The sequence below is a fragment of the Lissotriton vulgaris genome, chromosome 10, assembly GCF_964263255.1.
Source record: "Lissotriton vulgaris chromosome 10, aLisVul1.2, whole genome shotgun sequence".
In the NCBI taxonomy this organism is placed as follows: Eukaryota; Metazoa; Chordata; class Amphibia; order Caudata; family Salamandridae; genus Lissotriton; species Lissotriton vulgaris.
The window spans coordinates 37933908-37947437 of record NC_141698.1 but is presented as its reverse complement, the minus strand read 5'-3'; the positions used below and the strand labels follow the sequence as shown (position 1 = coordinate 37947437).

Below are 13530 nucleotides of genomic sequence, written 5' to 3'. Positions count from 1 at the left end.
TGAAACAACTATCGCCAACAACATTTCTTTGGATCTTGTCAAAGCAAGCAAGCCCACCGACCGCTCATCTGACCAATGTCCAAATCTTCAAAAACATTTTAACAACTTCAGCTGCCATCCCATTCAGACTACGCATCATCAACTCCTTCACAACTGTGGTTTTCCCAGAAGACTTAAAGAAGGCATACATACACCCATTTAAAATAAACTAAACCTCATAATCAAGACCTTGACAATTACAGACCCATAGCAAAATGACCATTTATAGGCAAACTTATGGAAAGAGCAGCCTTTGCCCATATGTCACAAGTCATTGAAGACAATTCCATACTTTACGACTTCTAAATTGAATTCTGTCTGAAAAGAAGCAATGAATCGGCTCTAATCACACTTTTTCACAATGAAAGCACTGTGACACATGCCCCATATCTAAGATTCTCCCACAAGGTTCAAGCTACCAGCTCTCATCCGTATCGGGATTTCGCTAATGGTCCATATCACAATTCACCTACACCAAGTGTGAGAAGATTACATAGAATTTCGAACACTGCTACTAGACTACTTCTACTTATAAAGCCACATGCACAAATATTCCCTGCCTTGAAGGCCCAACACCGGTCACCAGTTTTCAGAAGATCCACTTTCAAGCTGCTTTGTAACAACCACAAAGTAATATATGACAGAAGCCCTCTCTTCATCAGGAAGAACATTTCCAAATACATACACCAAATGAACCTATGCTTGAGAATGGCTACCCGCCTCAAAGTTCCTACATATAAAAAAAAACATGGGTGGAACAACTGTCTCTGTTCGAGCAGCCACACTATGTAATTCAATGCACATCAACATACAATCCATTGATAACAACCTCAGTTTCAAAAGATTAGTCAAGATCTGGGTCTTCCCCACATGAGAACTATAAATGTATGTATATATATACATTTTTTAAATTTAATTAAAACATTTATTCTTTTAAATTGCATTGTTTATATTATTTTTATTTATTATTTTATTTCATTACCCTTTACACCCTAAAAATGAATCCCACCCTGCTCCTTTTAAATACCCCTGCACCCCATAATCATAACCCACCCTTCCTCCTTAAAATACCCCAACACCCTTAAACACTAACCCATCTTAACCCTATAAATATACCCTGTACCCCAAAACCCAAACCTATCCCTAAACCCTAAAAATACCCCTGTACCCCAAAACCCAAACCTAGCCCTGAACCCTTAAAATACCCCTGTACCCCAAATACCATACTTATCCCTAAACCCTAAAACTACCCCAGTGCCCCATAACCCAAACTATATTGGAACCCTTAAAATACCCAAACATCCCAAAACATATACCTCAGTACCCCAAAACATATACCCCTATACCCATGCTTACCTTATCCAAACATAAAAAAACACATGTTTTTACCATTCGTGCATTTACAACGAATTCCGTTGTGAATGTATGCATGGCAAAAGCATTTAAAATGTAATGCCATGAGTTATAATGGCATTGCGGAGTCATGGTATTTTCGTAATGAAAGTATGCAGAGTTTGGTATGCGGAAAGAAAGTTGCGGAATAATGGGTGTTTACCCTCCCCCGGTAAGTACATTGGTGGCACAGCGGCCCACATCGCCAGCAACATACTCATATTTTTTCACCACCTATTTGAAAAATGCACAGGTCTCTCTTATTGATGGCCAGCACCGACATACACTTTTAGACACACCTCCCGCCCCAAGTTCTAGAATTGCGAACTTTAGAGCTGGGGAGCTGCGTTCGAATCTCGGCATCAGCTCAACATCCTGTGATTCCAGGCAAATCGCTTTGTCTCCCCGTGCCAACCACAAATGAATGTGTTCTTCTGTAATGTAAATTGTGCTCATGCCATGTTCGCGCTATATAATATTGAAAGGAAAAATAAAGTAGGGAAACTCGAGTTCACACACTACTGAACGCGCACTCTTAAGTGCATCAGCAGTGCACTGTGAATCGGAGCATTTCACAGGCCTGTCACAGATAAGAAATGCTATCAAAACGAAATCCTACAAAACAATATACTACTGGCCGGCAGCAATTCATACCCGGACAACGTCGGGACGGGCTGCTAGTAACTAAATAACCACAGAATGTGTAGGTTTTTCCTTTATTCAGCTTACCTAAGTACACTTGTTTTGTAACTCTACTATTTTGAATGGCCCTAATTATTGCCTAGAACAATTCAACGAAGGGTCTATCAATTGTGTTCTAACTATTCAACTTAACACAAATAAAACCTCCATTGCTTTCTGAAATATATATCACTGACTGGACATGACCATTATCATGTGTTTTCTCTGGGCTACTAGTATTATTCTACCTCACAGCAGCCTTTAAGAGTAAGCCTTCACAGTATGACTTTGCTCCTCCATAAAGACAACACCTAAAATGAGCAACCAATGAACCTGTGGTTCAGGGAAAAAGACAATACATTTACAGGGATTGCCAGCTGTCCGAGTTCCATGGGGTCCCAAGATCTTCAATGTGTCACTAACTCACTATGTGTCCCAATCAACTCACCATCTCACCCATAACCTCCTGTGGTTCTGGATATATCCCCATGGTACTATATGTCTTTCTTTAAGCCCCTTGTCTACTCCATACCCGCCAAGTGTCCCCATCAGCTCAACCTGTATCCCTCCATCAAGACTCACGCCTCCCCAACAGCCCTGCTATCTTCGCATTAGTTCCTTCATCCTGCCCACTTGGTACCATAAGAGGTAAAGAGCTAAACTGAAGCTGCAACATGGATGCAAACCTATGGAGGACATTGTATGTCTGGCTGACTGAGAAGGAATTGAGAGGGGCCAGACATTAGAACATTTTTACTGGAAGTCCACATAGGGCTGTAGACCAGTATCTTAAATTCTGTTTTTGTTTGTGCTTCATTGACTCTTTGGAAAAGCAGATGGGCTTCCATATGTTAATCTATAAATGAATGAATTGCTGAGTGTGTTTGCTGCTATAGCTTGCTCTCTACATTGACATGATTCTATGCTTTGACTCCTGCTAATTGCTTGCCACAGGAAGAGACAGTCCACCCAAAAGGAGATTGCATCTATTGCAACCATGAGACAAATAGAAAGAAACTGGACGTCAGTGAAGAACTTCATCCTCCTGGGACTGTCGGATTACCCAAATCAGAAGGCTGGACTCTTTGCATTGTTTCTTGCCATGTACTTGACGGCTGTTATGGGGAATGCCATGATTGTAGCCGTAATTATCAGAGACCACCATCTTCATACCCCTATGTACTTCTTTCTGGGCAACCTGTCTTTTGTGGATATTTGCTTCACTTCTGCTATTGCCCCCAGGATGTTGCAAGATATTCTGTCAGAGGTCAGAACTATCCCTTTCCTTAGCTGCTTTGCCCAGCTGTATGCATTCTTCTGCACAGGAGGCACTGAAGCCTACCTTCTTGCCACAATGGCTTTCGACCGATACACTGCCATCTGTAACCCACTCCGCTACACTTCTGTGATGTCCAGAAGCCTGTGCATATCCTTGGTGTGTGGGTCCTGGGTCTTTGTGTCTCTGCATTCTTTGATGCATGTTGCCATTGTGTCCAATTTTGACTTCTGTGGCTCCAATCTCATCAGAAATTTCTTTTGCGACCTCGTGCCTCTCCTCAAACTGACTTGCTCCAACACCACCTCTTATGAATGGCTGCTCTTCATTGAGGGCTCCCTTGTCGCCATGAGCCCCTTCATCTTCACCATTGGCTCTTACGTTTGTATCATATACAGAATCCTGAAGATCCAATCAGCAAAAGGGAGGCAGCGGGCCTTCTCCACCTGCTCCTCCCACCTCACTGTAGTGACCCTGTTCTTCGGCAGCATCTTCTTTGCCAACATCCGCCCAGTCTCAGCCAAGGCATTAGACCAGCAGAGGGTGGTGACAGTGGTGTACACCATTGTGACGCCCATGTTGAACCCATTCATCTACAGCCTGAGAAACACTGACGTCAAAAGTGCAGTAAAAAAAGCTGTCAAGCCCTCATTATGAGTTCCCCAGTACACAGCCAGGCTTTCCTCAACCCCCAGAGTTACAGATACTGGGGGTACTGATAACTCCAGGGATAGGGAAAATCCAACGTTATGGGGTGGACCTGAGGGTCCACTAAGAAATTAGGAATAACTGGGGAATCAGTAATAATGGGTTGATTTCACCTGGACATTCTGCATGTTGGGCCAGATTTCAGCTGAAGCTTTTGGTTGCTTTTTATTTGCAAGCCCCACATGTTGAGGGCTCTGTAGAAAAATATCTGTGTAAGAAAGATGATGGGCCCAGCACCTTGAAAGAAGAGCTTTTAAAATGAAACCCATAACCATATTTTCCGCACTATCAAAATATACATGAATTTATGTTGTACTCAATGGTTATCTATGTGTTTGTAAGCCAATTAAAACAATGATATTTGTGTGAAATCGGGGCTACAGTTCCAGTATCCAAGAAAAGAGCGTTCATCTTATTTGCATGCTGAGATGTGCTTTGTGGAAAGTTAATGCTGTACATTGTTGGAAAAATAACCAACATTTTGGAGGATTTCATATTTATTATGTTATCATAATATTCCAGGAATGCTGGGGTCCGTTTTTCCTAAACGACACCATGATTGTACCCCGGTAATCATAGACCTCAGTTAGGTGTCACAAAAGTTAGCAGAAGCTACTACTGTGTTCCACTTCTTAAAAAGGTACCCAGACTCTCAAACATTGGCCCTGAGGACACAAAAGCAGAGCCAAGAATATAAGTTAAGATCCAATGAGATTTGATTACGTTCTGTGGCTCCCTCTGCGGTCCAGGACTTTTGGCTTCTGGTTTTGGAATGGGGTCAATTCAGCAATCCTGTTATTCTGCAGTCTGGTAGTGATTCCATTCAAGGCCTCAGATTTCTGATATGAGGTGCAGGGTAAAAATTCATAGATACAAAAATGTAGCGCTTGGAAGTAAGAATATAAGTACTCGATTCACAAAGGGCCTCTGTAGTTGTGGCGAACCATCCGCAATGATAAACTGCAATGAGGATGTCCCGCCATGAGAGGTCCCCCCCCCCCCCACCATGACTGCGGACCCCTTCCACAATTGCAGACCCTCCATCATGAGTGCAGAGGGCCCTGTGAATCAGGCCTAAGTCTTTTGCTTTAAATTAAACAATTAATTTACAACCCTGAAGGTGTCATAGAGGGTGGTAGGCGAGAGAGGTGCTATCTTTTTTTTTAGATGGAAGTTACTGGGCAGCACCTGAAAGAAGTCTATGCACCTACACCTGCTTTCAGTGCAAGTGTGGGTCGGAAGTTCTGAAGTCAACAAGCTTAATAGGATCCAGGTACTTCTTACCACATGTCGGCAGCGTGATGTAAGGTGAAAAAATACACCCAGCCTCCAAGATTTAGGTCATGGCAGAGATCTCCTGATGTTGGTGCAGTCCCTGCTTCAACCTGATGAAACACAGAACGATAATAGACGATGGTATATGCACACCTTTATCTAAAAAAGTGGGTTTTCTGTTCATCAAATCTTGTGTGCAGTTCGGGTATCGCTATCTGGTCCAACAGCGTTTCTAAGTAGCTTCAAAAAGGATCCCCCCAGTGCACAGCTTTGTCTCCCAGGTAGCGGAGTCGTGTATTTCAAAACACTTTGAAAAATGTTTTTCACATCAGATGAATTTATTTTCTTCCATCAATTCTTTCTTGGCTTTGATTTCCAAATGGTTAACTCAAAGAACACATGTTCAACAACACATGATGTGGGTACAATCCCAATGCATTTTGGGCTTAGAGAGGCGTTCTTCAGGGGAATGTTCAATGTCTGTATGAATTAAACACGAAAGTGGGTTACCACCATGGGCTTAATGATATTACATGTTACTAATAGTGACTAAAAAAGGTGAGACAACAGTTCCAGTAATTTAAAGAAAAAAGAAGAAGATGTGCACGTCCGTAAAAAAAACACCCAGAAGTTCAGTGCCCGTAAGACTGGAAATTGTACCATCATGTTAAGAAGGTGAAAGAAATTTTAAATCGAGTAGAATAAGGGGAAAGCCCAAAGTTTTTTGAGATTGAAAACAAAAATTAAATGGTGCATTGTGAAGGAAAAACAAACAGGTGAAATGAAGGATTGAAATCGCGTAATTCCTGAATGTTACTAATGCAAAGTGATCCAGAAGCTTTGAGGCCAGTACTGCTAATCGTTAGGTTAGGTGTAACGTGAGCATGCCCGTGAAACACAGAATGAACCACATCAGCCAATCCTTTACAGCAGTCGAAAATCGAATCATCTGAGATATTCACAAGCATATTGGCAGGCACATCAGGTAATTTCATTGCTTGCCCCATCAGAACCTCATGAGGGAACAAGACAGTTCTTCATCAGGAATACTGCATACCGTTGCCAATTTCGACTTCAGTGTTCAACAATTCCTGAGGGTTCCTGCTTGTAACAGCAATGTAGTCTCTGTTCCACCCACAAAGCTGCACATAGCAATTTCAGGGGCTCAATATAATAAAATAATACTGTATTAGCATTGTCTGTTGCTATGACATATATAAAAATACACACATAAATAACACAGACTAAAATACTCCACGGTGCTTCTAAAATACGCCTACCCCAGTGTGCCTAACCTAGGTCTAGTACGAGGGAAGAAGTAGGTGCTGTCTTTAGCTATATTTTAGTTTTGCCAGGAAGTGCCAAAGCTTTCTCTAGGTTCTAATCGGCTCCATACCTTAGAATGAGAGAGGTTGGTATCTCTTTCCCTGGACTCAATCTCCCAACACCCCGCAAGGGGAGTCAGAAACATTGGAGCTGGATTCTCGGCAGGAGGATGACAGCTTCTAGTCAGTGCATCAGCTGGAGAGTTGGCTTCCTTCGGGACTTGCTGTGGCGAGCTGCGTCGTGCAAATAGGTAGTCGAACTGCACCGAACCACACCGTGTTTTGCCATAGCAAGTGAAGGTATATTTATACCTTGAAGGTGCTTAGGAATGCCAGTATTGACGTAAAAGTCGGGCATATGAACGTCATGAGTGAACCCCCAAGGAAAAGATGTTCATGCATAATACATGAGTTCTTGGAGAAATCAATCACCAGGCAAGGGGAAGTCCCTACGATCCCTACGTTTTTCCAAGAAATCGTTGGGACGTAGATAAACAGATGGAAGTAGCCATGCCTGTATTTGGGTAGCATTGGCTATGCCTAAATAAGGACTGGATTTATATGCCTATATAAGGGCAATGTGAATTATACCTATATAAGGGCATGAATCGGGAAATTCATTCGGAATCTAAATCGATACACAACACCATGTCTGCCTGAATAACCTAACCATCACATCTCTTCCAACATGCGCAGAACCATAAATCTGCCTTTCAATACATAGGCCTTTCAGTGCAATAATCAGTTGGACAGAACTTCTCTTTCATCTGTCAACACCCAGATATAATCCTCTCTCTTCACCACAAAACATGCTCTGATCCAGCCTGACTGTTTCTCTTGCAAAACCTCTTCCTGCAGATGCCTTACCTCATCCCAAGTATCAACAGCAGACAAAATCATATTGGAGATGGTCACCTCTGTGTCCTTGTTTCTGTATTCTCAATTGAAAATACATGCATTCAAAGCACAATAACATGCAACTTCATCTGCTTATAGTTTTCCTACAGTAACATAATCTGTTACCTTACAGTGTGCAGAACATTTTATGATAGAAATTTCCTTTGGCGGCTGTAAGGCCTCCAATAATTGTCTCACAGTGTCTCTATTCCTAATCAGAGATGCAGATAAAGTCATAAATACCTGTGGAGACCATAGCTGCCTGAAGTCATGAACCACACTGAACCAATACTGGCTGTTGGTATAGATCTTCACGCAGAGTTTTTTTTAGAAACCCAGCATGCATGAGTCAAGGCAATGAGTTTAGCCACCTGCACAGAGTATACTCCTGGTAGACAAGCAGCTTCCACCACTCCATAAAAAGTACAGACAGCAAAATCTGCTCTCATGCTTCCTTCATTGTCAAGCATAAGCCATCAACAAACAGAACATGATCAGGTCAGATAGTGGTTCATTCACAATGTCTGGAAGTGGTTTGGTGCATAGCTCAGTGACATCAAGACAGTCATTGTCTTCCCTTTCTTCCCCCTCAGAATTTGGAACAGGTAACAAGGTAGCAGGGTTCAACACAGAGCAGCGCTTAAGAGTTACATTGTCAGCAGCTAAAATCACCTTCTCATACCTCATCAATTGGTTATTTGTCAAGTGCTGTATTTCTGTTCTTGTCAACAGAATTGCCACTGAGTGTGGAACATACTGTCAGTGGGTGACCCATCACGATACTCTTACATCGTTCAATACGGACACCAGTTGCAGAAAAGGTTTTGAGACATCCCGGCAACGCTGATGCTACAGGATCTAATGTAGCAGAGAAATAGGCCACTGGTCTATGGACACTTCCATGTAGCTTTGTATTTACGTAGAGCACAAAACCTTCCCGTTCATGACAAAATAGCAAAAATTATTTGTTGTAATCAGGTTTTCCTAAGGCTGGAGCACGACCCAGACTCCCTCTCAGCTCCAGAAAGGCAAGCAAACAATTGTAATCCCATGGCACCAGATCTGACACGTGTTTGTGTGTCAACATCTGTAAAGGCTTTGCCATCAGGGAGAAGTTGAGAATTCACTGTCGACAATATCCCAATCATATACTAAGGTCACCAAGAAAAGGACAGAAATTGCCTGTTTGGACCAGTAAGAACAGAGGGGCAGACATGTTGCCTGTTTTAAAATCCACAACCACACTACAGGAAACAGCAAAAAACACGGCCATGCACACACTCTAAAACAAACACATACCTCTCTCTACCAACAAACAAGGTTGATCCACCTCTCCTCACTCACCAAACACTACCTAGTTGTGTAATACACTCCTACACACCCTTCTACCCCTACACCCACACACTCATACAGAAACCACATCTCTGCACTACAATACCACCAAAAACATATTTTGCTTATATACCAATAACCAATAAAACACACACCGTCAATCTTACAGACTACCAGCCTTTCCAAACAAACTCCTATCACTGCCCTTTGCCTACTCCTATCACTGCCTTTGCCACCCTTCTTAGCCCTTTACTCAGCCATCTATCATACAACTCTATCACACAACTATCCTCTTCTGGTCACACAAGACCAATGACAACACTCTTTCAAAATGTCCTTCCACTAATAAGGCAAGATCATTGCCCTACTCAGCTTACAACCGTCTATCCAACCCGTTTACACACTCTTACACCACACAGAGGCTCTCCTATGACACACAATGCCCCTTCTCCTTCAACATGCACAACTCACTTGTAATTCACACTCAAAACCTACACCCCCAAGTCACAACAAAAATACCAGACAATACTACCCAACAAAAAAAGGAACATATGAAATTCAACTAAACAAAATCTCTCATTCAGAAATCCCAACCATCCAAACATATGTACATGCATCCACTCTTCTCTGGATACCAACACATGTAACATACATTAAAATCCATCTCTGTCTTACACTATCCATACAACAAAAATACCAAATGCTAAATCCACAATCAAAACTTGAATTCACACTATCATCCATTGCTGACACAACTCCACATCCCAATCCCTCAATTTCAACCCGACTCAACGCCACCCGCACATGCACACCCAGTACAATGTCTTCTAAGGCTTTTGAAGGAAGATAATGAGATACAAAAACACACTTTCTCTGTCCTGCAACCGTTAACAAAACCAACAGTAGTACACCACCCAAAATTTCAAAGAAGAAACTCATCGTCATGCAGTACAAAGTCACACCATCTCCAAAAATATTCTTTAGACTGCCTACTGATAAATGCCTGTTCCATTTAAAAAAACACACATATTCAACCTAACGATAGACACAGAACCTGACTTACTATGCATAACTGACTCCTGGCTGAGGGAAGACATGGCACCAGACGTGGATGAAGCTGTTCCACCAGGCTATCAAACTGTGACATAAAATCACATAGGTAAAGGAGGCGTTGGCTTAGCTGATATAGTTAAAGAAACAAAAAATGTCACCATAGATGAGGATGTTTCTGAAAGAGGTTGTGAGGTCATCCTTGTAAGGGGCAACCCTACCCTAATCTTTTCATGTTTCCTTCTCCTTCTCTACAGACTACCACCTACCAGTGCATCCTTCCCAGACACAATACAGTATACTCAGACCTGTGCATCCCTGGTGACCTCCTCATATGGTTTGACAGACCTAATATGCCACACCTCAGAATCATCCTCACTGGCCTAAACACACACAATCTAGCCAATTGTTCACAATCTCACACGCATCACAGGACACACATTAGGTATCATTTTTGCCAACCCAGAACTATTCACATTCCAAAGGATTACTCCGGTCATGAGGTCAGACTACTACCTTATTGTCTTCCAACACAAGACACCAAAACTCACTCCTTCTAAAATCCTCTATCCTGCAACTACATATCTCAATACATTCTGTACAAATACTCGATGGGTGGATCCTTGGAGCTTTTGCTCTCTTAATTCCTCTGAAAACATCTATGCATAACAAAAATGCATGCCCCTTTAATGACTGGAGAATTAAATAAAGATCAAAAAACAAATTGCTAAGCTTCAACACAACTGGCACAAACCAAACAACCCTCGAGGCAAGATATGCCTAAGCAGACAGAATATACAAATCTACAATGAAAAAAGCAGAAAAAGAAGAATTTTCTAAAAGGCTCACATGATTCCATAAGCCAAAATGCACAGAAGCTACAAATCCTATTTCCTTAATTGTTTTTGTGACAAACTGGAAAATCATTATACAACTAAAGCAAACATGTTGGATTCTTTCTTTTCCAACACAGAAACTAACAACCCCAACCCATTTACAATAAAACTCTTGAGGGAAAGGCAAACACGGCTGTTAGACTCCTTCAAAGAACTATCACCAGCAACATTTCTGGATCTATTAGGATTTGACCAATGTCCACGTTTCCAAAAACATTATATTAACAACTTCAGAGGCTATCCCAGTCAGAACACTCATCAATAACTCCTTAAAAACTGGAGTTTTTCCAGAAGACTTTAAAAAGTCATACATATGCACATTATTTAAAAAAAAATCCAACCTGCACAATCAAGACCAAGACAACTCCAGGCCCATTGCAAACTCACGTAAAGAGCAGTCATCTCCCAGATGTCACAAGTCATTGAAGACAATTCCATTCTTTCTGACTTCCAATCTGGATTCTGTCTCAGCTCCAATCTCAATCTGGGATAATTTTAGAAACGCAGTCTACCAGAACGTGGTTACTGCCTTTTTTTCTTGCACCTTTCATCTACCTCTACACTGGGGATCCTGAAACATTAGTCTAAAGACTTAAGGGAGCCGGAAGAGAGGGCACAGCTCCTGCTTGGATCACAGCATATCGACACAATAGAGCAAATATCATATATACTCCATTTTCTTCTGAACCATACAGCGGTAAAGCAGGAATCCCTCAAGAGTTGATCATATTATGCACTCATTTCTACATCTACATGAAATCATTATCAGATCTGATCAATAGTTTTTACTTCACTTGCTATAACTACGCAGATACTTCTGAAATTGGAAAGCCAAAGGACATTTGAACATCAGAAATCATCAGTTGCATCCGGGCCACTGAACAATTGGTGACATGGACCCACCTCAAAATGATTAGTTTCAAACCTGAAATAATCATCAGTGGCGGTTGGAAAACCTATACCCTCTCTGCCCCAAGCCTGATGATCCAGGGCCACCACCGAAGATATCTAAGAGGGTAAGAAAACTCAAATTTACCATGCACACCAAGCTGTCAATGAATGCCCAAGTGGATCAGGTAGCCAAAACATGCTTCGTCACAATCAAAAAACTGTTACACATCTGCCCGCATCTAGGACTCCCCCATAAGATTCAAGCTGCCATCTTTCTTGTCCTATCAAAACAGGATTATGCTAATGGTCTTTATCACGGCTCATCTTTATCAATTGTGAGAAAATTACAGAGAATTCAGAATGCTGCCACTAGATTACTCCAACATGTAAAGCCACAAGCCACAAGCACACATGTCCCCTGCCTTGAGGGCCCTACACTGGTTACCAGTTGCAAGAAGATCCACCTTCAAGCTGCTTTGAATCACTTACAGAGAAATTCATGGCAGATCAAATGCATACAACAAAGGAATCTATGCTCCAGAATGCCTCCCCACCTCAAAATTCCTTCTGCATACAGGAATACATCTTTAGTAGAGAATCCTTCTCTGCTCCAGCAGCCAAACTATGGAATTTGCTACATTGTCAACTATCTCAAAAGAATCTAAGAAGAATAGACAAGAGCAGGTTCTTTTCCACACAACGACTATAATCACAACACAACAGTGTCCCGCAACTGTATGGACAACGCATTAAAAGCACTGTTGTATGTATTGTCTGTGTGTGTGTGTGTGTGCGTGTGTGGGTGTATGTGTGTGTGTGTGTGTGTGTGTATATATATATATACATATATATGTGTGTGTGTGTATATATGTGTGAGTATGTATGTACATACCTGTGTGCAGTTTGCATACATGTCTACACCCATGCACTTGCAAGCATATATAGATATTTATCTATAGTGACATCATTCGGGGGATGTGACTATATACATACAGTGGTGCTGGAATTTTTTTTAGAGTGGGGTACTGCCATGAATTTTATATCCCTGATGTCTAAATTTACCTCTGTGAATCAGTCTTAAGTGTGCAAACTACAACCACTTTTACTGAATGCATTGTTTGTACATTTTTCGCCCCAAACCTGACACACAGCTCTTTGTAACTAAATAATCACAGAGCATGTGAGTGTTCTCTTCACCAAGTGTACCCAAGTTTTGAAGCACTGCTATTTTTAAGGAAATCTAGAGGGACCTAATCAGTGGTTAGAAACATGTAACTGTGGGTCTATTAATTGTATACTATGCCATTGATCATAATGTGAATAAAATCTCCACTACTTTCTGAAATATATATCACTGACTAGATATTACCATTATTATGTGGTATCTCTGTGCTACCAGTATAATTCTACCCCACAGTAGCATTCCAGAGTAAGCCTTCATAGTATGACTTTGCTCCTCTAAACAAAAGCCTAAAAAGGAGGAACCAATGAGCCTGTCGAAATATCCGGATCCTGTGATTCAGCAAAAACAGGCAATATATTTACAGGGATTGCCAGCTGTCTGAGGAGTTCCAGGCAGCCCCAAAATCTGCAACTTGTCACTCATACACTATGTGTCCTGAGAAACTCACCATTTTACCCATAACCTCCCGTGGTTCTGTATGTATCCATGTGGGACTATATGTGTTCCTTTGAGTCCCCTTGTCACCCCTTCCATCTCTCATATCTTCTCCATACCCTCCAAGTGTCCCCATCAGGTCAACATGTA

At 41.7% G+C, this 13530-nt stretch overlaps 1 protein-coding gene across 1 annotated transcript; it reads left to right on the top strand.

The window, feature by feature from the left end:
• Window positions 1-3109: 3109 nt before the first annotated feature.
• Window positions 3110-4045, top strand: LOC147684449 (olfactory receptor 1E5-like). Its single transcript, XM_086942311.1, has one exon. The coding sequence runs from the start codon at window positions 3110-3112 to the stop codon at window positions 4043-4045; it is 936 nt and encodes a 311-aa protein (XP_086798437.1).
• The last annotated feature ends 9485 nt before the right edge of the window (window positions 4046-13530 follow it).

Excerpts from the sequence above, each read along its gene's own strand:
- LOC147684449 (XM_086942311.1), top strand. The coding sequence starts at position 3,110 with ATGAGACAAATAGAAAGAAACTGGACGTCAGTGAAGAACTTCATCCTC.